General features: G+C 39.9%; 1 protein-coding gene across 3 annotated transcripts in view; it reads right to left on the bottom strand.

Annotated features, from left to right (window-relative positions):
• Positions 1-1,799: 1,799 nt before the first annotated feature.
• The window catches only part of ANAPC5 (anaphase promoting complex subunit 5), a 41,297-nt gene continuing 15,836 nt past the window's right edge, over positions 1,800-27,260 (bottom strand). Inside the window, exons 6-17 of one of the 3 annotated variants that reach the window (XM_081251789.1) lie at positions 23,835-23,936; positions 22,763-22,953; positions 19,098-19,179; positions 18,356-18,445; positions 16,735-16,916; positions 15,542-15,677; positions 12,051-12,125; positions 9,289-9,410; positions 8,720-8,827; positions 8,489-8,636; positions 2,541-2,703; positions 1,800-2,131 (exon numbers count right to left, since the gene is read on the bottom strand). In XM_081251789.1, coding sequence (XP_081107915.1) covers positions 1,920-2,131; positions 2,541-2,703; positions 8,489-8,636; positions 8,720-8,827; positions 9,289-9,410; positions 12,051-12,125; positions 15,542-15,677; positions 16,735-16,916; positions 18,356-18,445; positions 19,098-19,179; positions 22,763-22,953; positions 23,835-23,936 — 1,611 coding nt within the window. In that variant the 3' untranslated portion in view covers positions 1,800-1,919. Of the gene's footprint in view, positions 2,132-2,540; positions 2,704-8,015; positions 8,088-8,488; positions 8,637-8,719; positions 8,828-9,288; positions 9,411-12,050; positions 12,126-15,541; positions 15,678-16,734; positions 16,917-18,355; positions 18,446-19,097; positions 19,180-22,762; positions 22,954-23,834; positions 23,937-27,260 lie in introns of those variants that run through there. The other 2 variants (XM_081251790.1, XM_081251791.1) reach the window with 2 other exon arrangements.

Raw genomic sequence — 27,260 nt, 5'->3', positions numbered from 1 at the left:
GCAGGGTGAATGTGCAGCAAGCTGAGAGCAGGGTCGGGCAGGAGACTTCACGGGCATGCCAACTGTGCAGTCAAACAGAGCTGTGTGTTTAGAAGGGCCCCGTACCTGGTTTAACGCTCCACTTAATATAGGCCTCGGGACTTCCCTGGTGGAGCAGCGGTTAAGAATCTGCCTGCCAATGCAGGGGACACAGGTTCGATCCCTGGTCCGGGAAGATCCCACATGCCGGGGAGCACCTAAGCCCGTGTGCCACAACTATTGAGCCTGCACTTTACAGTCCATGAGCCACAACTACTGAGCCCACATGCCACAACTACTGAAGCCCGCGTGCCTAGAGCCTGTGCTCTGCCACAGAAGAAACCACAGTAATGAGAAGCCCGTGCACCACAACGAAGAGTAGCCCCCGCTACTCCACTCACCCGCAGCTAGAGGAAGCCCGCATGCAGCAACAAAGACCTGACACAGCCAAAAATAAATAAATTAAATTTAAAGAATTTATATATATATATTATATATATATATATAGGCCTTGTAATTTTACTTTGCACTGGGCCCCACAAATTATGTAGCTGGTCCTGGTCAGGTGTGATGATGTCTAGTTTTTATGTCACCCCATCTCTTGAACTGTCTTACACTGCAGCAGAGTAAGATCACTTCTTAGATTGGAAGGAGCTTAAGTACATTGACCAAAAATGACATCAGATTAGAGAATATATGGGAAGAATCAAAAGAAACTGATTAATAATGGTTACTTCCGGGGAGGAAGAATTACATCTTACTATACAGCCTTTAACAATATTCAATTTTTACCATCTACATATATAACCTTTCAAATAAATTTAAGGAAAGATTTTCAAACATCAACATACTAATTAGTGTCTCTATCTCCACACTGAGTCTCTTATTTTCAGAGCAGCTGTCTTTGGCCAGCAAACGCACCCTAATGAGTGGAAGTTGTTTTACACTGTTTCGAAGAGCTCTGGGGATAAATTATTTCCCATCCGAAGGCTTAAATTTAACAGAGAAAGAGCCACTGATAGAAGCTGCAAAATTTGGTTGGTTCCTGGTTGCTGTTTTGGATTTGAAACACGGGGATTTTTCTGTGAACACTGAAGGGTAAGATAAATACACAAACAGAGCAATAACTGGCTTCTGCTTAATTGCAGGGTTGAGATATGTAAATTAAGTGTATATTTGAGTGATAGCATCCACACACCTCTGAGCTTCAGACCCTTTCTCAACTTACAATCACCTTATTCATGATGAATTCCTTATCATCATCCCTGATTTATTAAGTATAGAAAAAATATACCCATGCAGAAGATATGAGAAAGCCAACACCCAGAAAGTGACTGAAACATGCTTATTGTCATTGGTCCAAAAAGCATAAAAAGATCTTTCCCATCTTAATCTCCAGTCAGGGACTGACATGTGCTTGCAAGTACACACAGACCCAACCCAAGCACCAGTCCAGCAGAACAAAACAGGGGAGCTTCCGAAGGAAAATCCAAGCCTCCGAAAAACCTGCACCAACCCCCTCAAGAGATCTACCAATACCTGAAAGAGCTCTTGTCTGAGCATAGGTGCAAAATGAATTTATACACTGGTGGAGAGTGTGCACAATTGCTAATAAGATATTGGCAACTTTGCCCAGAGACAACATAATCTTTAACACTTGCACTAAGTTATTAATAAACCAGCCACTTATTAACAAAATGTTGGTATCCTTTGTTATCAAAAGAAAGAAAAGGGAAAACAAAAAACAAATATGTATATTTTAGCAACAAAATAAGACAAGCTAATCAGAATGCAGTTTATTGATAAGACAGATATCAAATACATCATTTATATGGAGGGAGGGAGTACGAACAAGTCCAAGACCATCTACTCTGCACAGTGGTCCAGTGGGGACGTTCTCACTAGAGAAGATTTATCAAGGGCACCCCATGAAAGGGCAGGTCCTGATGCAGCTGCCGGAAGAGCATCGCACACCGGTTCCTCTCCTGGGTCTTCCCCAGGGTGTGGTAGAGTCTGGCCTGGAAGTAAACGACGTCTCTGATCTGCTCTTTGCAGTCGACCTTTGCAAAATAGTTCTTGGCTTCATTGAGGTTCTCAATGGCGGCCTCAAGAACTGATGGAAAATGGGGAAAATACCACACATATTTAACTCAATGCTTCACATATAGTTTTCAAAGCTTAATATCTATTTTTATTGATTTAACATGTACCAGAAACTTTTACATTCTACTCTTTGAGAAGAAACAAACAAACAAACAAACAAACACCACTAAGTCTTTAGTACTGATTTCCAGCCTCACACCTAGTTCTGTAGGGTTGAAATAACAATTCACTTGCCCTCAACCTTCATGCAAGTATGCAAGTGAAAGCACTTTAAATGCTGCATGAAATTATAACATATATTTGTGAACACTCAAAACTTAAATACTGTCCCAAATTTAATGTCTTTTCTTCTTCTGGGTCCTAAATTTTACAAGTTTTCTGTAACAGTATTACCTAACAATCTTTGTATGGTTTCCTACCTGCTGCTTTCTTCAGTGGCTCATAGGAAGCTGCTGAAGCCACCTGGCACTTGGCCACCAAGAACATGGCACGGCCTTTGTCCAGGACAGCCCCGTCAGCCAAGATGGGCTCAATGGCCATGTGGAGAAGACTTAAGGCCTGTTCTGGGATTCCAAGGATGAGCTGAAAAAGAAACATCATGGCGCTATACACACCCACATCCACTACCCACTACAGGAAGGGCTTCATTTCTGGCTTTTCTCTTCTGAATGGCTATGTCTGGCTTACTTTCTCCTTGACGTGTACTATCTTTAATGTGCACCACACTCTTAGAAAACATAATGTATGACAATCGATTTCAGGCTACAACAGATAAAGGAGGGAGTAGTTATTTACATTATAGAAAGGTTTCTGTCTTTATAAAAATCTTTTACATTGATGATTCAAAAAGGTTGAACTAGCTGTATAAGAATCACTAGGAGAGGGCTTCCCTGGTGGCACAGTGGTTGAGAGTCCACCTGTCGATGCAGGGGACACGGGTTCGTGCCCCGGTCCGGGAAGATCCCACATGCCGCGGAGCAGCTAGGCCCCTGAGCCATGGCCGCTGAGCCTGCGCGTCTGGAGCCTGTGCTCCGCAACGGGAGAGGCCGCAACAGTGAGAGGCCCGCGTACCGCAAAAAAAAAAAAAAAAAAAAAAAAAAGAATCACTAGGAGAAAAGGAACCATTTTTTAAAAATTCAAAAATATATAGTAAAATAAACAAGGGTACACTAGAAACATCCATTTAACAGAAAATAAACAGTAATGGAGGAACAAGAAAAGATGTAAGACATATAGAAAAATATAGCAAAATAGAAGTAAATCCTTTCAAATCCATAATTAAATTAAATATAAATGGCTTAAACTCTTCAATTAAAAGGAAGAGATTGGCAGAACAGATTTTTGCAAACATGATACAACTATATGTTATCTATAAGAGACTCACTTTAGATTAAAAGACACAAATAGGCTGAAAGTAAAAGGATAGTAAAAAAAGATATTCCATGCAAACAGTAAACAAAAGAGAGCTGGACTGATTATACTAATATCAGACAAAATAGACTTTAAGTCAAAAACTGTAACAAGAGACAAAGAAGGACATATATACTGATAAAGGGCCAATTCATCAAGAAGATACAACAATTATAAACATATATACACCAAACAACAGAACCCCAAAATATATGAAGCAAAAACTGATAGAACTGAAGGGAGAAATAGTTCAACAATAATAGTTTCAGAGTTCAATACTCTACTTTCAATAATCAATAGAAAACTAAACAGAAGTTCAGCAAGGAAATAGAAGACTTGAGCAAGACTATAAACCAACTAGCCCAACAACAGAAGAATACATATTCTTCTCAACTGTACATGGAACACCTCCCAGGAGAGACCACGTTATGCCACAAAATAACACTCATATTTTAAAAGGTTGAAATCATACAAAATATCTTCTCTGACCATGTGAAATTAAATTAGAAATCAATAATAGAAAGGAATCTGAAAAATTCACAAATATGTGGAAATTAAACAACACACTCGTAAATAATCAAAGCATCAAAGAAGAAATCACAAGGGAAATTAGAAAATACTTTGAGATGAACAAAAACACAACATACCAAAACCTATGGGATGCAGTGAAAACCTATAGGATATGGTGCTCAGAAGAAAATTTATAGCTGTAAAAGCAAACATTAAAAAATAAAAGAATCGGGCTTCCCTGGTGGGGCAGTGGTTGAGAGTCCGCCTGCCGATGCAGGGGACACGGGTTCGTGCCCCGGTCTGGGAAGATCCCATATACCGCGGAGCAGCTAGGCCCGTGAGCCATGGCCACTGAGCCTGCGCGTCTGGAGCCTGTGCTCCGCAATGGGAGAGGCCACAACAGTGAGAGGCCCACGTACCGCAAAAAATAAATAAATAAATAAATAAATAAAATAATAAAAGAATCTCAAATCAATAAACTAAACTTCCACTTTAAGAAACTAGAAAAAGAAGAGCAAACTAAACCCAAAGCTAACAGAGGTAAGGAAATAATAAAGGTTAGAGTAAAGATAAGCAAAATAGAGAACAGACAAACAAGTCATTGAAACTAAAAGGTAGTTCTTTGAAAAGATCAAGAAAATTAACAAACTGTTAGACTGACCAAGAGAAAAAAAAGAAAAAGACTCAAAAGACAAAAGTCAGAAGTCAAGGTGGGGACTTAACTATCAACCTTACAGAAATAAAGAGGATTACATGAGAGTACTGTAAACAACTGTATGCCAACAAATCAGATAAATTAGATGAATGAACAAATTTCTAGGAAGACCCAAACTATCAAGACTGATTCAAGAAGAAACAGGAAATTTGAATAGACCAAGTAAAGAGAATGAATCAGTAACCAAAAACACTTCCAACACAGAAAAGCCCAGGACCAAATGGCTTCACTGGTGAATTCTACCAAACATTTAAACAAGAATTAGCACCAATCCCTCTCAAATTCTTCCAAAAATAGAAGAGAATAGTTAATAAAATTTCCTAACTTACTCTGTGAGACCACATTATTATCCTAATACCAAAGCAAAGAATATCACAAGAAAACTATAGACCAATATCCCTTATGAATATAGATGCAAAAATTCCCAACAAATACTGGCAAACCAAACCCAGCAGCATATTAAAAGGATCATAGGCTATAACCAAGTAGGATTTATCCCAGGAATGCAACAGTACTTCAACATACAAAAATCAATCAATGTAATATACCATATTAACAGAAAGAAGGAAAAAACCCATATGATCATCTCAACTGATACAGAAAAAGCCTTTGACAAAAATTCAACATCCTGTCATAATAAAAACACTCAACAGACTATGAGTAGAAGGGAACTTCCTCGAAGTAATAATGATACATCTATGAAAAACCCACAGCTAAGACCATATTTAACGATGAAAGACTAAAAAACTTCCCCCTAAGAAAAGGAGCAAAAACAAAGACGTTAACTCTTGTCACTTCTATTCAACACTGTACTGGAAATTCTGCACAGGGTAGTTAGGCAAGAAACAGAAATAAAGCGCATTCAAATTGGAATGGAAGTAGTAAATAAAACTCTATTTGCAGATGACATGAACTTATATATAGAAAACTCTCAAGAATCCTCAAAAACCTCTAACAGGTAATAAGTTCAGCAAAGTTGCAGGACATAGATCAATATACACTAGCGATGAACAATCCAAAAAATGAAATCAATTTTTAAGATCCCATTCACAATAGCATCAAAAATACTAAACTACTTAGGAATAAATTTAACTAAAAAACTGCAGGAACCGTACACTGAAATCTAGAACACATGGTTGAAAGAAACTAAAGAAGACCTAAATAAAAGACATCCTGTGTTAATGGATTGGAATAATGTTAATAATAATAATGTTAAGATGGTAATATTCTCCAAATTGGTCTACAGATTCAACGTAATCCCTATCAAAATTCCAAATACCATGTCTGCTGAAAAGGACAAGCTGATTCTAAAATTCATATGGAATTGCAAGAGAACACTGATAGGTAAAACAAGCTTGTAAAAGAAGAACATAGTTGGAGGACTCTTACTTCCTGATTTCAAACTTACTACAAAGCTACAATAATCAAAATAGTGTGGTACTAGCATAAGGACAGATATATAGATCAATGGAATAGAACTGAGAGTCCAGAAATAAACCTGTACATCCATGATAAACTGATTTTCAACAAGGGAGCCAAGACCATTCAATGGGAAAAGAATAGTCTTTTCAATAAATGATGCTAGGACAACTGAATATCCATATGGGAAAGAGTAAAGTTGGACTCCTACCTCACACCATATACAAAAATTAACTTAAAATGGATCAAAGGCCTAAATGTAAGGGCTAAAACTGAGAAGGAAACATAAGTGTAAATCTTCATGATCTTGGATTAGGCAATGGTTTCTTAAGTAGGATACCAAAAGCACAAACAATAAGATTTAAAAAAGGTAAACTTGACTTCATCAAAATAAAAAACTTTGGGCCTCCCTGGTGGCGCAGTGGTTGAGAGTCCGCCTGCCGATGCAGGGGGTGCGGGTTCGTGCCCCGGTCTGGGAGGATCCCATATGCCGCGGAGCGGCTGGGCCCGTGAGCCATGGCCGCTGGGCCTGCGCGTCCGGAGCCTGTGCTCCGCAATGGGAGAGGCCACAACAGTGAGAGGCCCGCATACCGCAGAAAGAAAAAAAATAAAAAATAAAAAAAATAATAAATAAAAAATAAAAAACTTTCATGCATCAAAGGACACTATCAAGAAAGTGAAAAGACAACCCAGAGAATGGGACGAAATATTTGCAAATCATATATCTGATAAGTGTCTAGCAACCAGAATATATAAAAACTCTTACAACTGAACACTAAAAAGACAACCCAATTTAAAAATGGGCAAAGGACTTGGACATTTCTCCAGGAACATTCACAAATGGCCAGTACTCACATGAAAAGATGCTCCATATTATTACTTATTAGGGAAATGCAAATCAAAACCACAATGAGATATAACTTCACACTAATAAAATGGAAAATAACAAGTGCTGACAAAGATATAGAGAAAGTGGAACATTCATACATTGCTGGTGAGAATATGAGATGGTATAGCCACAGTGGAAAACAGTTTGGTGGTTCCACAAAAAGTTAAACAAAGAACTATATGACCCAGCAATCCCACTGTTAAGTATACCCAAGAGAAATGAAAACATATATCCAGAAAAAAAACTTATACATCAATGTTAAGAGCTATTTGTAATAGTCAAAAGGTGGAAACAACCCAAATGTCCATCAACTTATGAATGGATAAACAAAATGTAGTGTATCCATCCGATGGAACAGTATTCCATTAGACAGAATCTAGAACTGACTGACACATGCCACAACGTGAATGAATCCTGAAAACATTATGCTAAGCGAAGAAGCCAGACACAAAGGTCACATACTGTATGATCCTATTTATATGAAATATCCAGAATAGGCAAACCCATAGAATAAGAAAATAGATTAGAGGTTGCCAGGGGCTGGAGGGAAGAGGAAATGGGAGTGACTGCTTTAAAAAAAATGGCTCTGGGGTTTCTATTTGGTGTGATGAAAATATTCTGGAATTAGACAGTGGTGATGTTTGCAAAATAATGTAAATATTCTAAAAACCACTGAACTGTATACTTTTAAATGGTAAATTTTATGTTATGTGAATTTTATCTTAATTAAGAAAAAAAATCACTGGGGAAGCTGGTAAGGAAAATAGACTCCTAGGCTCCTCCCCTAGAGATTCTGACTCTGTAGGTTTGAGGTAAGGCCAGATACGCAGATATTTTTTAAATCTCCCCAATAATGCTGATGCATGGTTTGGGGAACCTCTGCTTTAGTTAGTAAATTCCTCCAGTAAGTTCAAAATTCATTCATTCAATAAATATTTATTAAAAACCTACTATGTGTGGATCCTATTAGGTACCACAGGATATAGCAGGGAAAAAAGTCCCTTCTCTCATGGTCTTTACATTCTACAGGGGGAGACAGAAAACAAACATAAAATACAATTTAACTTCCAAAACCTTTCAATGAACACATGACTTCCTCATTTCCTTTTTCATTCTCTTGTTAAATCAAGCACAGCTCTGGGCCAGCTAAGTCATTAATATGATGCAAGTGTCCTCAATGAAGAGGCACATCCTCCTTAGTAAATACACAGCTCGGTAAAGCCAGCACCACTGGGAGGTGTCAGCTTGTCACCAAGTTCACAACTCCAGACTTCCATGGAAGGCTTGCACAATAAGACTACCTTCCCAGATTTCAATAGTAAGAAGCAAAAGCTCATTATTACCCTTTTCAAAACCAAAGAGTAGTAACAGACTCACCAGTTCTTGAGCACAAATATGTGCTATAAAAACAGAGATCAGCTTACCTGGGCAAAAGCCAAGTTCAGCACTGTTTCAGAGGCCAAATGCTGCAACCGGTACTCCTTGGAGAGAGCCAGAGCCTGCAGGAGCACAGGCAGCGCGATGGTAGGGGAGGAAGATCGCCAGTACAGCTCTGCCACAGACAGCAGGACACTGCCCACAAAGAGGAAGACACGGGATGAGAATAACCAGCACAAAGTACCCCCTAGGTGAGATGCACAAAAGCCCTCCCTTACCTGATCACCATTTCTGTATTCCTGATTTTCTGACAGTGAGTCAACAATTTTTGTAAAAGCTTGTGCGCCTCTGACATTTGGTTTTGAGCTTGTAGTACAATTGCTTTTCTGACACAGAAACAAAATAAACACAAATGGTTATGTTGCTGTTTTGCAAGGGTTGTAAGTAGAGTCACTTTCAGGTTTAGAATCTCTATTTCCTCAATTAGACTGCAATTGTAACCTCCCAAGGGGAATAACTGTGTCTGATATAATTTTTCTTAAAAGAGAAAAAAAAATTGTGTGTGTGTGTGTGTGAGCACATGTGTGTACACACACACACACATACATGCACACAAGAAAAAAGTCTGGAATTATAGGTAGCATGTTAGTGATTATCTCTGGGTGCTACTTAACTTTCTCCATTTTGTTTATTTGTATTTTCTAATGGTCTGTAATAAATAGGTAATAAATAGAAAAAAAAGGTTTTTTTTCCTAAGCTAATCAATTAAGTCACACACAAAACAAATAAGAATAAAGCCATTTGAGAACTACTTCATTCTGGGGTTGGAGTTTCCAAAATTTCTTACCTGTATACACCCTCTATGCTATTCAGAGCTGTGATTCCTGTAACAACTGAATCAGCCAAATGATATTTGCCATCATTCATTGCTCTGTCAAACTGTATTTTTTGATCACACAACATCCATAACTAGTAGGAAAAAAAACACAATCAAGAACAGAATGGTAGGGGCTTCCCTGGTGGCGCAGTGGTTAAGAATCTGCCTGCCAATGCAGGGGACACGGGGTCGAGCCCTGGTCCGGGAAGATCCCACATGCCACAGAGCAACTAAGTTCATGTGCCACAACTACTGAGCCTGTGCTCTAGAGCCCGCGAGCCACAACTACTGAAGCCCACGCACCTAGAGCCCGCGCTCCACAACAAAAGAAGCCACCCACCACAAGGAGAAGCCCGCGCACCGCAACGAAGAGTAGTCCCCACTCCCCTCAACTAGAGAAAGTCCGCACGCAGCTAAAAAATAAAAAAATAAAAAGAAATAAAAAGAACAGAATGGCAGATGTTCACCTCATTATTCAACAGAAATATAAAAGTATTTTCGCTTGCTTAACAAATATCCTTACAATTCACACACTTTTTTTTTAGATTAAAAAAATTTTTTTTTAATATTTCAAGTCTGTGAAAAAGCACTAAGAATAAAATAACAAAACATGTATAGCAACCATCAACTTTGTCAAATCACAACATTTTGCTTTACTTGCTTTGGATACTATTGTACATTACTGAGGTACTTTGCAAATTCCATTCTCCACTTTCTGTTTTCAAAGGAAGCATTTGATTTGTTGTTTATCATTCCCTTTTTTTTTTTTTTTTTTTGCGGTACGCGGGCCTCTCACTGTTGTGGCCTCTCCCGTTGCGGAGCACAGGCTCCGGACGTGCAGGCTCAGCGGCCATGGCTCACAGGCCCAGCCGCTCCGCGGCATGTGGGATCTTCCCGGCCCGGGGCACGAACCCGTGTCCCCTGCGTCGGCAGGCGGACTCTCAACCACTGCGCCACCAGGGAAGCCCGCATTCCCATTTTTTTAAAGAATTTTTTTAATGAGTGATCTATGATGATTGATTATTCATTCATTCATTCATTTATTTACCACACATCATGTGGGATCTTAGTTCCCCGACCAGGGATTGAACCCACACCCCTTGCATTGGAAGCAAGGAGTCTTAACCACTGGACCGCCAGGGAAGTCCCCCCAGTCATGTTTTTATACTTTTACAAAATATTTACTTATCCTTAAACAATATATAGTATGAAAAAAAAACAATATATAGTATGATCTTACATGTTTTTAAACTTTGTATAAATAAATAGTATCATACTGTATGTATCCTTTGACAACTTGCTTTTAAGCTCAACATTATTTCGGGGAGGCTTACACATGTTAATACAAGTAGTTCTAGTTCACTCCTTTTCACTGATGAATAGTTTTCCATTGTATGAATATGCAACAACTTATCTATTCTCTTGTTGATGGGTATTTAGGTACTTCCAATTTCTCACTCTTCTGAACAATGCTGCAGCAAACACTCCCCTACATCACCCCCTGTGCAACAGTTACCTTGGGTATACAGCAAGCCGTGGGAAAGCTGGGCTAGGACATATGCACCTTCTCCTTAACATAGTGCCCATTTGTTCTCTAGATGGGTCACACCAGTTTACACTCCCCCCCGGCAGTGTATGACATGACTCATTGCTCCACACCTTCACCAACAATTGGTGGTGTCAGATATTTTACTTTTGGCCAGTCTGATGGGTATGAAATACCTCATTATTTTTTCATTTGTATTTCCCTTGATCAATAGTCAGGCTGAGCATCTTTTCATCTCTTTATCAGCCATACATGTTTTTTCTAGAATGTGAGTTAAATTGTGTCTTTTTTTTTTACTGTGCACCTTCTTAAAAAATGCCTAGAACCATAACCGAAACCACTCCATCACATTAGCACTACCACAGAACCACGCTTAATTCTTTTGCCCCACAGCATCCTTGGGTGCTAGCTTCTATTTTGTTTGCTTACCACCTTTCCGTCTGGGTACTCTGAATTCAGATCACAGCCAGCAGCAGTGAGATCCCAGCACAGCTCATAAGCAGATGGGCATTCACACCATATCTAATGAGGTGGGGCCAGCAACCCATGTGAACGGAAGCCCCCCAACCCCCGGCTCAGGGACCAACAGTAGGAGATTCCCAGGCCATGGTCTCTCATGATTTCAAATTCCCTAATTTAGTTAATACTAAACTTGGTAAGGGGAGGAAGAGAAAGAGGCCCCTCGTAATAGTTTTCTTGGCCCCATCAGAGATGGAAATTGGTGCAACAAGGAACAGAGTGCCTAGGACTGCTTTATAAAGTTCATTCCCTCTGCATACAACATCTTCCCAAAATGTTATTCAATTCTGGGAGGAGAAGGTTAGAGCTGCCAAGTAGGAGAAAACAGAGTAACAAAACAGAGACCTAATTCTTGATCTATCGAAGGACACTGACGATTTCTTTGCTTATTCCCATACAGTTAGAGATATAAGGAATACTAATTTAAAACCACAAGGACAGGAATGAAAAAAGTACCCTACTTTAATCTTTTCTCAGAGTTTAGTCCTCAGCCTTCCGGAACGCATTTTACAGAGTCTCCTATGTTGACCTCAAAGCACAGATGTCACAGAAAGGAATCAAGACACAAGAGGCTGAGGGGAGACTCTAAAATACCCTATTTTGACAATAATACAGTAAAAATGGTTATTTTCAAAAATAAATCGATGACACACAAAAGGCAGGTTACCTGGGCATGCTGACTGTTAGGTGGGAATCGCTCCTTCAAGTGCTTTAACACTTCCGAAGCTGCAGCAAAACAGCCCTAAAATAGAAAGCCACAATTTGTTTAGCACACCTGTGCTGACACCACACCTGCTATCCCACTCACAGGACATCGGTATGACTCACCTGTTCCTGGTGCAGCAGCCTGACGACCCTAGGCAGAGACTGTCAAATATCAAGGGGCCATTTATTTTAGGCTCTAATGTATTTCACTTGTACATTAAAAAAAATTTTTTAAATTACACCTGTAATACATGTTCACTCTAGGAAAAAAACTTACGAAATACATGTGAACAACGAGAAAAAGGCAAATTACTTTTAATCCCACCAAAGATAATCACAGTAATTTCTCGGCACGTATCCTTCTGAACTTCTCATATTCGCGTGAATATAAAACATGTAAGTATTCCAAAAATAGGTATACATACCATTTTTGTACATTGCCTATTTACCATGTGGTAGGTACTCAATAAACATCTTTTGAATGAATGAATCTTTCCAGTGTCAACAAATACAAATCTATACATCACAGTATTTTATTAGGTAAATAAATTATAGTCCAATCAAAATAATCTCCTAGTTCGGGATATTTTGATTGTTTCCAATTTTTTCCATTTTAAAAATGCTAGAATGATTATCTTGGTGGATACATCTTTGCATACTTGTCCAATTATTTCCTAAGGATGATAACTTAGAAGTAAAATTGCTGGGCTAAATGGTAGGCACTTTTAAGCTTTTTGATAGGTATATTACTAAATTACCATACAGAAATGTACCAAGTACTCTTATACCAGCATTCTACACCTTTCTCCTCACCTGATATTTAAGCTTCCTTGTCTATTTGTTTGATGAAACTGGTTATTTCACTGTGTTAATTTGAATTTCTTTAATGACTAGATTGAAATTTTTTCATGTTCTATAATCATTTATGCTTTTTCTGTGAATACATGTTCATGTCTTTTTTACACTCTTATATTGCTAGAATGTCTATCTTAATTAAGCCCCCAAAAGCTTTTCAATTTGTCCCTATCCTTTGATCAGGTAGTATATCTTCAGTCTATATAGAAGCTCAGTTAGACCACAGGTGAACTTCTATTTGAAGTGAGTAAAGTAGAAAGTATACTGAATTATAATAAAAGATCATTAATCTTTTTTATTCTTGTGATTTTAACTGGCCTGTCTTGCCAATTATTTTCATGACTACCATACGGAGTTGGGCATGTGGATTTAGATGGCTGTCAAACCTTCAGGCCAAGTAGAGAGAACAGTGCACACGGCAGTACTCCCCCAAAACATTCCTATTGTGACCTGCCATTTCCTGAGGCTGGGAGAGGAATGTGACACGATGAACCAGAGTTACACAGAAAGAGTAAAGGGGGCCGGACCTCTTAGCACTTCCTCTGAGCTGCAGGAGGAAGCTCACAAACAGCAGTTCAGACCCCATAACTTCTTTATAGTTTCACCCAAGCCCCAGTCACTACCATAGCAAAGTGCAGCATCCAGTTTATCCAGAGATCAGTTTCAGGACACAACTGGAAGCACAACACAAAGGGAATAAAAGAGTAAATAGAAATTCATGATAAAACTGCCTTCTCCGCAGTTGGCCAAGCTTAATTTCATAGGTGTAAGTCTAACCTGTGTAATTGAAAACATGACATCATCAGCTCAGTGGGTTTATCTACATGGTCAATGTTCTGACACTAGAAAAGTCTTTCTAAGGCAGGTTGAGAAGAGGTGGGAAAAGAGACTGAATTGAAATAAAGTGGCCACTGTCTTCCAGCTGTACAGTCAGAGGTCTCCTAGCACATCCATTGGAGCCAGGCAACAATGGAGTCAGCAGGTCTTTCACATAAGCCCAGAGATGGAAAGATTAATACTGATCCGAAGAGCGCGGTTCTACCCCCAGAAAAAAATCACAGAGCTATTAACAACTGACCTCGGAGAAAGCTAAGGCTAAAGAATTGAGCCAAGACCAGATCTCTGTAAAGCGGTTCTCCATTCCAGGAGGTGAAGAAATAATTTCTACCCTACATCACTCAAAGACAACCAAAGGGAAGTTATTCCACTGTTGAAGCTTGGGGTCAGTGGGGAGAATCCTACTTGAAAAAGTCACAAGGGGATACTTTAAATGGGTGGATTGTATGGCATGTGAATTATATCTCGATAAAGTTGTTGGGGGAAAAAAGTCAACGTGAGGCTCATACCAAATACCTGACTGAATGTTCACTGACTCATTTATTACAAATGCTCCACTTAACCAAGGCACCAGCAGAAGAAAAGAATCCACGTTAAAGAGGTTCCAGAACCATTACGGGGCGGGGGGGGCGGGGGGAAGACCAAGAAAGTGACTAATGTGCAACATTCCTGGAGGAGAGCAAACAGCAAGAGCAGCTGGTCTGCTGTTTTAATGTCAGAGAGCTCGGGGCGCTGCTTCCCAGATACAGGAAGATAGCAGCTGATGGAGGTGCAGGCAGCCGCCATCAGTCAGAGCCCATCCATGCCCTTTGTTTACACAACCACTTAGAGGATTGTAAAATGCTAAAGTATGTCTAGTAGAGAGAAGTATTTATAGACTTCTGAAAGGGGTGGAAACTACTCAAAGATCTTTAGGATGCAGATTAAGGAATATGGAGTGTTATGATGCAACCTAAGGATCATTATTATACCACAAAGAGGTGGAGAAAAAAATATGATCAAGGAAATGTGCTTATAGCAAGGCAGCAGTTAGTTAGTTAGAGGGCTTTAGATAAGAGCTTTCCCTGACCTTTTCCCATGGAAGAAGATACTTTTGAGCAAAGGGGAAAGGAAGCCTAAAGCATTATGAGAGACCCTTTAATCAATCCCCTATAAAGAGAATCGTGTGAAATTACTTGGGCTGTAAGTAAAGGTTATGCCCTATTCCAACTGTCTTTCTTTGGAGTCAATCAGACTTGGGTTGAAGATCTGACACTGACATTTACTGGCTGTGGGTATGGGACTTAGCTCCCTGGAGCTCAGTTTCTTTTCTGTGAAATAGGGATGATGATAAAGCTGACCTTATGAGGCTACTGTAAGGAATCAGGAAGACGATACATGTAAATCGCTAAGCATAGGGCCCGGCACAGGATAAATGTACAACAAACCTTAGCTATTGTCATTTTAGCTGTACTCTTATTATGTTCTTCCCTTTCCCACAAACACACACAGCTCTACTACCCTAAATTTCAAAGACTCCTTTTTATTCCATTTGGTACACAGAAACAGCTGACCTCTTATTCTCTTCCCTGATGCCGAAAGAGATGCCAAGTTCAACAAACCTTGCAGACTCCACACCCAGGCCATTTCTACTGGTGGGGTTTCACCCTTCCAACCACTTGCATCCAAACAGACCTGTCCAGTGCTTTTCTCAAGCACTAGAGGACAGAAATGGCGGGGCCTACATGGCTCCAGAAGCGCAGGGCCCGGCCACCTGCCCACCTGCTCCGCGTGCAGCTCGGCGAGGTGGCCCAGCGCCACGGCAAACGACTCTGTGTTGTTCTGCTGCACGCCTGCGTTCACCGACTCCAGGCTGTTCATGCTCAGCAACAGCTGGGCTTGCTGCAGGGCCATGGTGCTGGGGAGGAGACACAGGAAGCCCCGTCAGTCACGAGACACAGGCTGCCCTCAGCCACACTCTACAGTTACCTTGGGTGGAAACAGGAGGAGGTTAAGCCCCTCCGCAGGCTCTGGCTTCCGGGGAGCAGCTGCCTCCCAAAGCCAGTTCTCCTGTCCTCGGGACGAGGAGAGCAGAAAAGCATCCTGGACGTGCAGCCCCAAAGAGAACATGTAGGGGTTACGGCACCCCTGGGAGCTCCAGACCGCCCCACTGCCTCTAATTTTCCCTGTGGTCACAGTATGTTAATTAGTTTTCACGGGTAAATTCAGACCTGATGCCATCCTGGCACCAGCTGCTCTGACACTGGAAGCAGTGGCTAGTGTCTGCAGCTGTTCCCGACCGCATGGTGCCAAAAATTATTTCAAGTACAAAAACAAGACTGATACAATAGGCACTTCCTTTCATGACTGAATTCCTAGAAACAGCATATTGTCTAGGTGAGGTAGCTCCAGGATTAAAAATCTGGTTCAGAAGTTTACTTCCAAGCTACAGGAGGCTAAATGGGAATTACACACGAAGCTGCAGACAGTCCAGAGAATACATCCTGGGTAACAGGGAAGCAACTTTCTTTACATAACAGCTTTGGGGTTAAGGGGGTGCTCGGCTTGAGCGACCGTGGCCCATGCCTCCTGCGAACAGGAAGAGAGGTTCCCATCTCAGAGTGCAGGGGCATGGTGCTTGGAGTCAGAGGACCTGGGCTTGAGTCTGGGCTCTGTCACTTGTTAATTCATTTGTGATCTGGGGCAGATGAGATTTGTGAACCTTGTCCTATGCATCCTGGAATGGAGATCACCCCCCAGTTACCTCCCAGAGCACTTGGGAGGAGTAAATAAAAATGCGCATAGGAAAAACCTTTGCAAAGTCTGTGCAAAGTAGAAAATGTTTTAAAATTCTAAAGCATTTTCTTTAATCCCCTGTACAAACAACCTCCATCCATTTGGCCTTCACAGAACCAGTCTGCTGGCTTCTGCTCATCTATAAAAGGATTCGTGCCCTCATAGCCTTGAAGACCCACCTGCGGCCGTAGAGTCTCCAGATGGCTGTTTTCTGTGCGATGCTGATGTCAATGAGCTCTGACAGGCTGTGTTTCCAGTGCAGGAGGTCAGAGTCCTTTAGGGCATCCATAAGTTTGTTTGCAGTCTTCCCAGCAAAAGCTCTCTGCTGAACTAGGGACTGTATTCCCAGAGAGGCGAGGTACTAAGGGGACAGACATACGCACGACTCATGATAGAGATTACGTGACAAAATTTTGTTTTGCTCTTCAGAAATTTGGCATATTTCATTTCAGCACATGCACAATGACAGTACTATTTAAAAAGAAAGTACCTGTAAGCCTGACCCTGACCCATATGAGATATGTTCCTGAAAAACTGGGGATGGAAGAGAGGGTAATAGTACAATGTGAAGAGCCAGGGCTTTGAAATTAAATGGATCTGGACTTAAGCACTGCCTCTGCCATTTACTGTGTGACCGGGGGCCAGTCACTTAGCTCCTTAGACAAGCCCATCTGTAAAATGGGCATCACACCCATCATAAAGAATTATTTTAAGGATTAAAATTAAATAGTATATATCAAACAGTGCTGGGCACTTATGTGGTAGGAGATTAAGAAAGGCTGCCTATTATGAGCATAATTATCTTTTCATTAACTTCTGGTATAATTTTCAAGGATGAAAGCTCAACTAAAAAAAGTCCACTTAAATCCGTAACAAAAATTGTGCTTAAGAAGTCTATCATTGGGGCTTCCCTGGTGGCACAGTGGTTGGGAGTCCGCCTGCCGATGCAGGGGATGCGGGTTTGTGCCCCGGTCCGGGAGGATCCCACATGCCGCTGAGTGGCTAGGCCCGTGAGCCATGGCCGCTGAGCCTACGCGTCCAGAGCCTGTGCTCCACAGTGGGAGAGGCCACAACAGTGAGAGGCCCGCGTACCACAAAAAAAAAAAAAAAAAAAAAAAAAAAAAAAGTCTATCATTTATTTTTTAATTTTTTTTAGACAGAAGAAGGTTCTTTGAGCAATAGTAATCTAGATTCTAACAGTCATTACTATTTAATGTGTAGAGACTATGCCCTTTCAATGCCCCTCAGTATTTGTCACTGAGGAATATAATTCAGGTCCTTGCCTATTACTCAAAATGAGAAAGGACAAATCTGCTGGTCAGGTTTACTGGTTCCTGGCTTTGTTTATTATTTCAAATAAGGATCAGCAAACTTGTTCTGTAAGGGGCCAGATAGTAAATAATTCAGGTTTTGCAGGCCACAGTTGGTCTATGTCGCATATTCTTCTTTGTCTTTTCTCCCCCAACTATTTAAAAATGTAAAACCCGTTCTTAGCTTGATGGCCATACATAAGCAGGCAGTGAGCCAGCTCTGGCCCATGGGCTGTAGTTTGCCAATCCCTGGTTTAAAAATAAGCCTTCCCTAAAAATTTTCTAAATAAATGTGTTAGTGTTGATAATAAACTAAACAAAGATCTCATCAAGTTGATAAATGGAACTTTCACAGATGTTATGAGGATAAAGGGAGCACAGAGAAACCTATCAAGAGAATTTAGTGGTTTAATAATTCAGGTCACATGAAACTACCGAGCATAAAACCATACCATTTGTTTAAACAATCTCACAGGAAGATGAGCCTTACCGGCAACCCAAAATGTACAGCTTTCTTCACAGAATGTTCTAGAAGAACATAGCTATCAGATCTCTTCTGTCCCAGCACATAAAGCCAGCTCTGGCAAGAGAAGTCATCAAAATGTATCATAACAATGATAAATGGCTGATGTTCTCTTGAAAGCATCAGCATGGTTGTAAGAACAAATTAACAACAGACAAGATAAATCCTCTAAAATACACTGTCACAAATTATAAACCTAAGTGAAACCCATCAAACACATTAAAACCATCAGACTGAAGTAAACAAGCCATTTATCTTCTTCACCTCTGAGGGCAGTGGGTGGCAAGTGTTCCAGAAAAAAAGCATGAAGCCCCCACATGGCCTGTAACTGAGAAAGTGGAATTCTCAGGTGGCTGCTGAAGTCTGTGTTCTACTTGTGCTGGGTGATGATGCTTTGACAGGACAAGGTCTTACCCAGTTGCCACTATTGCAAACACCTTTGTTAATGCCAATGCTTGATGTAGCAGTTTTGCATGGCAAGCTGCATTAAAACTTGTAGACAAGAAATGCCTCCGAAGTAAAATGGACATCAAGAATTAAGAAAGATACATAAACATGGGTTGCCTTTCCTGAATTTCCCTGACCATCTAACTAGTTTCCCATCACTGCTGAGGACCTCCCAACTGCAAAACAACCCAATTCAAACGGGGCCTTCCGAAGGCCAACTCAACCCAGGGGCAGAACTTCCAAGACAGGAAGGTGGCCTCACCAAGCAATGCTGGAGACACACGTGATCGTTGGACTCCTGGGCAATCCTAATCGCCTCCTGCAGGGCAAGCTCTGCCTGTTGACTAATGACAGACTGAACATTAATAACTCATTAACAACCACAAACGTGTACAGGCAACAGTAACAGGAAGTCATCTGTACGGTAATTCACCAGCGTGCAGGCCTCTGGGTTGGAAGTTGAAACCATGGGCTTATTCCCTCAGAGGCACTCCCCTCCCCCAGCGGCAAGAAACAGTAACGGTGGAGATACAGAACATGTCCCTTCTAAGGTGGACTTCTACTAAAAGGGACATGAAGGAATGGCTTTTCTTCATCCCAGCTCCTAAGTTTTTTTTTTTAGTTGTCTGCTGCTGAGGGGAGGGACAAGGAGAGGATGTAAGATTTTACTTTTCATTGCCTTCGCTTCTGCATCATTTGAAAAATTTTTTTAACTATGGGATTTGATACTTTTATAATTTTTTCAATACTAGTTTTTAAAAGTATTTTGAGGATTTTCCCTTCTGAGATGTCTTCTTTCTGCTCATGTGGTTCCCCTCCCTCTGGGATGTGTCCCCCAACCTCGCAACTTCTGTAAAAACTCAGCCAACTGTTCTTGGCCCCACTGGGCCTTCGCTTCTGAAAAAGCCCACAGAAACGCTACCTGCTTGCGGTGCTTAATTAAATACTACTGTGCACCACCCTCTATTTATTTAATCTGTGTTAGTTTTATTTCTTCAACCTGCAGAGGGCACAGAAGTTCTATAAATACTGGATCACTGAGGATCTCAAAAAAGAATCAGAAATTCTATGGGTAGCACTTACATAGGGAAAAATTTTTGTCAAATTTTCTATCACGAGCAATAGCCTCACACAATCAGTTAAGAGCTTAATTCTTCCTCAATAACTAACTGTTTGAATAAAGAAACCAGATACATTTTTACCTATTTTACATTTCTTTTAAATCCCTTTTAATGCTGAGAGGCACCAGAATATAAGCTATTTGAAGGCAGGAAGCATATCTTTACACACAGGCCCTCAATAAATACCAGTTGATTTAATTTTGTTGAACATCTGATGACCAAATAAATAATGTTACATTTAGAAAACAGACTTTTGCGAGAACTGTATAGATAGTATGCTAAAACAGGACTAAAGAAAGACTATTTTTCTCAGGTAGGAAGAAAAGGTAGATTACCAACACAGAAACTTCAAAGTTTCTGGCAAATCCTTAAAGAACCTATGGTTTTCCATTGCTGCTAATCAGAAAAGCCTCTGATAAAAATTTTCAGTAAAAGAGCAAGAGGCAAACTGGTTGTAATGTCTGAAATGCATTGGCTGTCTACAGTTTGCAAAATGCCAGAGCAGAAAGATCTGTAGCCTCTAAACAACAGCTTCCTATGTCATTCAGTGTAAAAGCCAAAGTCCTTACTTGGGCCTACAGGACCCTAAACTCTCGGACCCCTGCCACCTCTACAACCTCGTCCTCCTCTATTCCCCCCTTACTACAGCACTCTAACCACACTACTTGCTCCTCTTCAAACATGCCAAGTAAATCCTGCCTCAGGGCCTTTGCACTTGCTGTTCTAGCTAATAAGGACACTCTTTCTTCAGATAATGCACAGATTACTCACTCCCTCAATTCCTTTAAATCTCTATTCAAATATTAAGTTAACAGAGGTAAGGGAGGGCGGAGTTGCTACCTTACTATTTAAACAGAAATTTACAAATTGACGAATAAGTGATTTGTGTGTATATCTGGAAGAAGAGTGCTACTTATGAAAACAATAGTACTCCCCATCATCACTCTCTAATCCCTTATCCTGACCTATCACTACCTGATACATTATAATTACGTTTAGTGCTGTTTATTATTTATTTCCCCCACTGTAAGCTCCATGAGAACAGGGGTATTTTTTTTCCTCTTTTTTCACTCCTGATCCCCAGCACCTAGAACAGTGCCTAGTACATAGTAGATGCTCAATAAGCAACTATAAAGATTTTCAAGGAATCTCCACAATACTATTAGCTAAGTGAGAAAGATTTATACAAGCCCATAGCTCCAGGACTAAAAATAAAGAAGCCTGGAGTTGAGTAAATCAGATATTAATTAGTAATTAATTCCATATAGTTAGCTGCCTATCCACTGATAATATTGTAAATATAGAGAAATTCATCAACAGATTAATTACTTGTATCTAGCAGACTGCATACAAATTTCCAAACCCTAGGGCAAGCTGTGTGTAACACAGAGATAGGTTACTGGCAAATATTACAAATGGCGCTGCTATTTATTATGAGTACATAAAACATGAAAGGTCCTGATCAAAGAGGTTATTAAAGCTGGGCAGAAAAAAAGAAGTTGACTCTTAAAAGATAAAATGTAATCTCACAAAATCATGAAGTTCAGAGTAGCCTTAAACATTTTTTGGTTCAAGTATCAATCTGCCACTTGGATTCCCTTAATGTCACCCCTGCTGCACAAATGAGCACTCTGCTGACACCTTTCTCAGAGGGTTCCATACAAGGAAACCTCCTCCTTATAAGGAGCAAAAATGTTTTGCCCTTTAACTTGCACTTACCAGCTCCCAATCTTCTCTAGTAGTCACACCCTCAATCAATCTAAGCCCTTTTCACATGACCTTCACTACAGGAAGATGTCAAACACATGCTTGGCTAAATCATTTCTTTTCCCGGCTAAACATTCTCACATCCTTCCCACACTATTTATATGACATGGCTTTGAATGCCTCCAGTGAGATTGTCACCCCCACAAGCTCCAGCTTGTCTATGTCCCTTTTAAAATGTGACAACCAGAAGTTAATAGAATTTCCTGGTTGTTGCCTGGGCCATACAGCAAGGGGTGGAAGTCTCAATTCTTGAACTTGGGACACTATACTTCCATTAACACACTCTAGTCTCTATTCAAAGATGCCTGTGGCAGAAACCATGTTTTTCTTAAATGGGAAAAAGCCACAGGGGAGGCAGAGAGACTCTTTCAATTAGTAATTTCCTACCTTTTCACTATTATTCACATTATTTCATTATTTCCAAAATAGCCTCCATATTTTGAAAGTTATCATCCTCTTAACTCTTTACTAAATAATAACTGATCAATTTCCTATTTTTATTTATTAAAATCACAGGCATATCTTAGCAATGGCATAAGTCAGTGTCACGCACTGAGCTGCCTGAATTCCAACCAAAAGCACAAACGTGACGTTTGGTAAGCCACGCAGTCTTTTATGCAGTAAAGACACAACTTCCTTTTGGCTTTTTGAAATACTGAAAATAACTTTTACATCCCCATTATTACCTCTGAAAAATCCTGTTGGGAATCTCTGGCCTAATGACCTAATTTCCTTTTAATTCAGTGGCCGTTATTCTTAGAAGTAAAGAAAGAAAGAGGCCGTGTACTTGGGTGGTAATGCTAAATAGTGACACCAGGGGGCAGACTCTTTAGGCAGAAGGTTTTCATTAACTTCTGTTCACTGCAAAAAGCTTCCTTCTTTAGAAGTTATTGACAATTCCAGGTTGAACAGGCTCTTTCTTTTCTCCTTTTCCTTCTTCTTTTTTTTAATACAGAATATTAAAAAGAAAATACATCTCAATTAACATTTGAGAGATAATTTCTTCAATTTCCGCATGAACAAAAGCCTATAAACTTACTAGTGACCAAAGCGGCAGTGCAGGGCAGCCAGGTTCAGAGCAGCATATCTCAAGCTCCGGCCATAGCCCTCTTCCCCATTGCTTTTGCTTTCGGCTCCAGTAAGAATCAGGCGGTCAAAATAATGAAGGAGGCTGTGTGTTGAACTGAAAACATCTTGGACCCGGAGGTTGTTTAAGTAGCTGAGGTAGTGCTAAAACAAGAAACAATCAACATATTGTAAATACTCTGCTTCCTCTTGTGTAATATTAATTCAGAGAGGTTCACTGGCTGCAAACACCTGTGTATCCCCTACCATTTTAACAAGATGGTCATAGTTTAGGTTAATCTTTTCCCCACAGGCAGATTAAATAGGCTTAAGGTACATTAGCTGGTGTGGGTACACTTTCCCCCCAGAAGGTGTACCCAAACGAAAAAAGGGAATTCCATTAGAATTTGTGTCAGAGTTTTATCCTAAATATTCATCCACTATGCCACTGGTTATATTAGGATCCATGGGTGATACGTGAGGATGGAGGGGGAATCACCTAGCTCAGGCATTAAGGAATAGTGTGAGTACAAAACTAAAGATCTTAAAACTTGAATTCAGGGCTTCCCTGGTGGCACAGTGGTTAAGAATCCACCTCCCAATGCAGGGGACACAGGTTCGAGCCCTGGTCCGGGAAGATCCTACATGCCGCAGAGCAACTAAGCCCGTGTGCCACAACTACTGAGCCTGCGCTCTAGAGCCCACAAGCCACAACTACTGAGCCTGCATGCCGCAACTAATGAAGCCCGCGCATCTAGAGCCCATGCTCTGCAACAAGAGAAGCCACCGCAATGAGAAGCCCACACACCACAACAAAGAGTAGCCCCCGCTCACCGCAACTAGAGAAAGAAATCCCCCTGGCCCAGTAGGGGTGGAGGTGGGAGGGAAAGCATTGCAACCTAGGTTGAGTCCTTTAAGTGCCAACAGCATGATTTCCTTCCAAAAACCTGGGTCATTCGGCCAATCCTCGTTTGCACGACTACTCAGTAGGAAGAACAGTCTTGTCCCTGCTTTCCAACTTAGCAACAAATTCTGAAAAGACTCACCGCTTCAGCAAAATCAGGATTAAATTTCAACAAGTTGTTCAACTCTTTCTGCAAAGAAGCTGGAGTGAGGGCTTTAGTCTCATCATTCTTTAACAAAGAAGCCTGAAATTTAAAAATGACAACTCAGTAGAAAGAAATGGCCAATAAACATATGGACATGTATACTGAATAGCATCATCTGATTACTTTTTTTTCTGCACTTACACTCTCCTCTTGACCATGCAGAACACTGTTTCCTCTTCCTGGAATTCTAAGCTTCCCAACGACCCATCCACATATCTTCCATGAAAACTCCTGCTCAGTCTTCAGGGCCCAGTTTAGATTTCAGCCACCTGCTTCTATCACCTTCTAAACTAGATAAGGTCCTGTAAGTACCTACATGTTCCCACAAGCTCCCTGCACTAACCCTTCCTGCAGTACTTATCAAATTATATTAAAAGTACCAGCTGACCCCACCCCCAGACTGTAAGTGCCTTCAAGGCAGGAAGTATGTATCTCCAGCCTGGCAAAGGGAGATACACACTTGCCCTACTCCTGGTTATTTGTTTCATATGGATGGTACCAGCAATTATTATATAAAATATGTAGAAAATGACTTCTAAATTAATGATTAGTACTTAACTGGGTTATGGACTCTTCAATTTTACCTAGACAAATTCTTCTTTATGAATAATAATAATTTCTAATTATATTTGAATTCATTATATCATTATAGAAGATTCCAAAAATATGGAAAAGCATACAGAAGAAAACAAAAATCACCTGTAACCTTTCCACCCAGAAATAACACTATTTTTATATCAGTGTATCTCATTCCACTCTTTTTTCTGTGTGTGTGTGTATGTGTGTGTGTGTGTGTGTGTGTGTACGCATGTGTTTATACATATATATATGTATACTTTTTAAACAAAGTTAGAATATATCATTTTATTACCTGCTTTTTTCATGTAATAATATATTATAAATTTGTCTCATCATCAAATGGTCTTTGAAACTACAATTTTTTAAGCAAAAGTATTAACCCTTTGTCATACATATTGCAACTCTTTTTCCCATTTTGTTGTTTGAGTTTTAATTCTGTTAGAACATGTACTGACATGTAGATGTTTTTCATTTTTATGCTGAAAAGTCAAATGATCTCCTATGTGTTTTCTTCCACAGCTTTTCTGTTTAGAAAGTCTTTCCCCACCCAGAGATCAGTTAAAAGTTAATATGTAACATTCACAGAGGGATGGACAGGATGAAAAAGCTGAGAGCTATGTATCAGATGAAGGAACAAGGTAAAACCCCAGAAAAACAACTAAATGAAGTGGAGATAGGCAACCTTCCAGAAAAAGAATTCAGAATAATGATAGTGAAGATGATCCCGGATCTCGGAAAAAGACTGGAGGCAAAGATCGAGAAGATGCAAGAAATGTTTAACAAAGACCTAGAAGAATTAAAGAACAAACAAACAGAGATGAACAATACAATAACCAAAATGAAAACTACACTAGAAAGAATCAATAGCAGAATAACTGAGGCAGAAGAACAGATAAGTGACCTGGAAGACAGAATGGTGGAATTCACTGCTGTGGAACAGAATAAAGAGAAAAGAATGAAAAGAAATGAAGACAGCCTAAGAGACCTCTGGGACAACATCAAATGCAACAACATTCGCATTATAGGGGTCCCAGAAGGAGAAGAAAGAGAGAAAGGACCAGAGAAAATATTTGAAAAGATTAGAGTCGAAAACTTCCCTAACATGGGAAAGGAAATAGCCACCCAAGTCCAGGAAGCACAGAGAGTCCCATACAGGAGAAACCCAAGGAGAAACACACTGAGACACATAGTAATCAAATTGGCAAATATTAAAGACAAAGAAAAATTATTGAAAGCAGCAAGGGAAAAATGACAAATAACATACAAGGGAACTCCCATAAGGTTAACAGCTGATTTCTCAGCAGAAACTCTACAAGCCAGAAGGGAGTGGCATGATATACTTAAAGTGATGAAAGGGAAGAACCTACAACCAAGATTACTCTACCCAGCAAGGATATCATTCAGATTCCATGGAGAAATCAAAAGCTTTACAGATAAGGAAAAGCTAAGAGAATTCAGCACCACCAAACCAGCTCTACAGCAAATGCTAAAGGAACTTCTCTAAGTGGGAAACACAAGAGAAGAAAAGGACCTACAAAAACAAACCCAAAACAATTAAGAAAATAGTAATAGGAACATACATGTCAATAACTACCTTAAATGTGAATGGATTAAATGCTCCAACCAAAAGACACAGGCTTGCTGAATAGATACAAAAATAAGACCCATATATATGCTGTCTACAAGAGACCCATTTCAGACCTAGGGACACATACAGACTGAAAGTGAGGGAATGGAAAAAGATATTCCATGCAAATGGAAATCAAAAGAAAGATGGAGTAGCAATCCTCATATCAGATAAAATAGACTTTCAAATAAAGAATGTTACAAGAGACAAGGAAGGAGACACTACATAATGATCAAGGGATCAATCCAAGAAGAAGATATAACAATTATAAATATATATGCACCTAATGTAGGAGCACCTCAATACATAAGGCAACTGCTAACAGCTATAAAAGAGGAAATCGACAGTAACACAATAATAGTGGGGGACTTTAACACCTCACTTACACCAATGGATAGGTCATCCAAAATGAAAATAAATAAGGAAACAGAAGCTTTAAATGACACAATAGACCAGGTAGACTTAATTGATATTTATAAGACATTCCATCCAAAAACAGCAGATTACACTTTCTTCTCAAGTGCACATGGAACATTCTCCAGGATAGATCACATCTTGGGTCACAAATCAAGCCTCAGTAAACTTAAGAAAATTGAAATCATATCAAGCATCTTTTCTGATCACAACGCTATGAGATTAGAAATCAGTTACAGGGAAAAAATGTAAAAAACACAAACACATGGAGGCTAAACAATATATTACTAAATAACCAAGAGATCACTGAAGAAATCAAAAAACACCTAGAGACAAATGATAATGAACACACGACAATCCAAAATCTATGGGATGCAGCAAAAGCAGTTCTAAGAGGGAAGTTTATATTAACACAAGCCTACCTCAAGAAACAAGAAAAATCTCAAATAAGCAACATAACCTTACACCTACATGAACTAGAGAAAGAAGAAACAAAACCCAAAGTTAGCAGAAGGAAAGAAATCATAAAGATCAGAGCAGAAATAAATGAAATAGAAACAAAGAAAACAATAGCAAAGATCAATAAAACTAAAAGCTGGTTCTTTGAGAAGATAAACAAAATTCATAAACCATTAGCCAGACTCATCAAGAAAAAGAGGGAGAGGACTCAAATCAATAAAATTAGAAATGAAAAAGGAGAAGTTACAACAGACACCACAGAAATACAAAGCATCCTAAGAGAC

The sequence above is a fragment of the Mesoplodon bidens genome (genome assembly GCF_964165515.1).
Source record: "Mesoplodon bidens genome assembly, chromosome: 13".
NCBI classification, from domain to species: domain Eukaryota; kingdom Metazoa; phylum Chordata; class Mammalia; order Artiodactyla; family Ziphiidae; genus Mesoplodon; species Mesoplodon bidens.
Note: the sequence above shows the minus strand (reverse complement) of the source record. Positions and strands in the feature narration are given on the sequence as shown.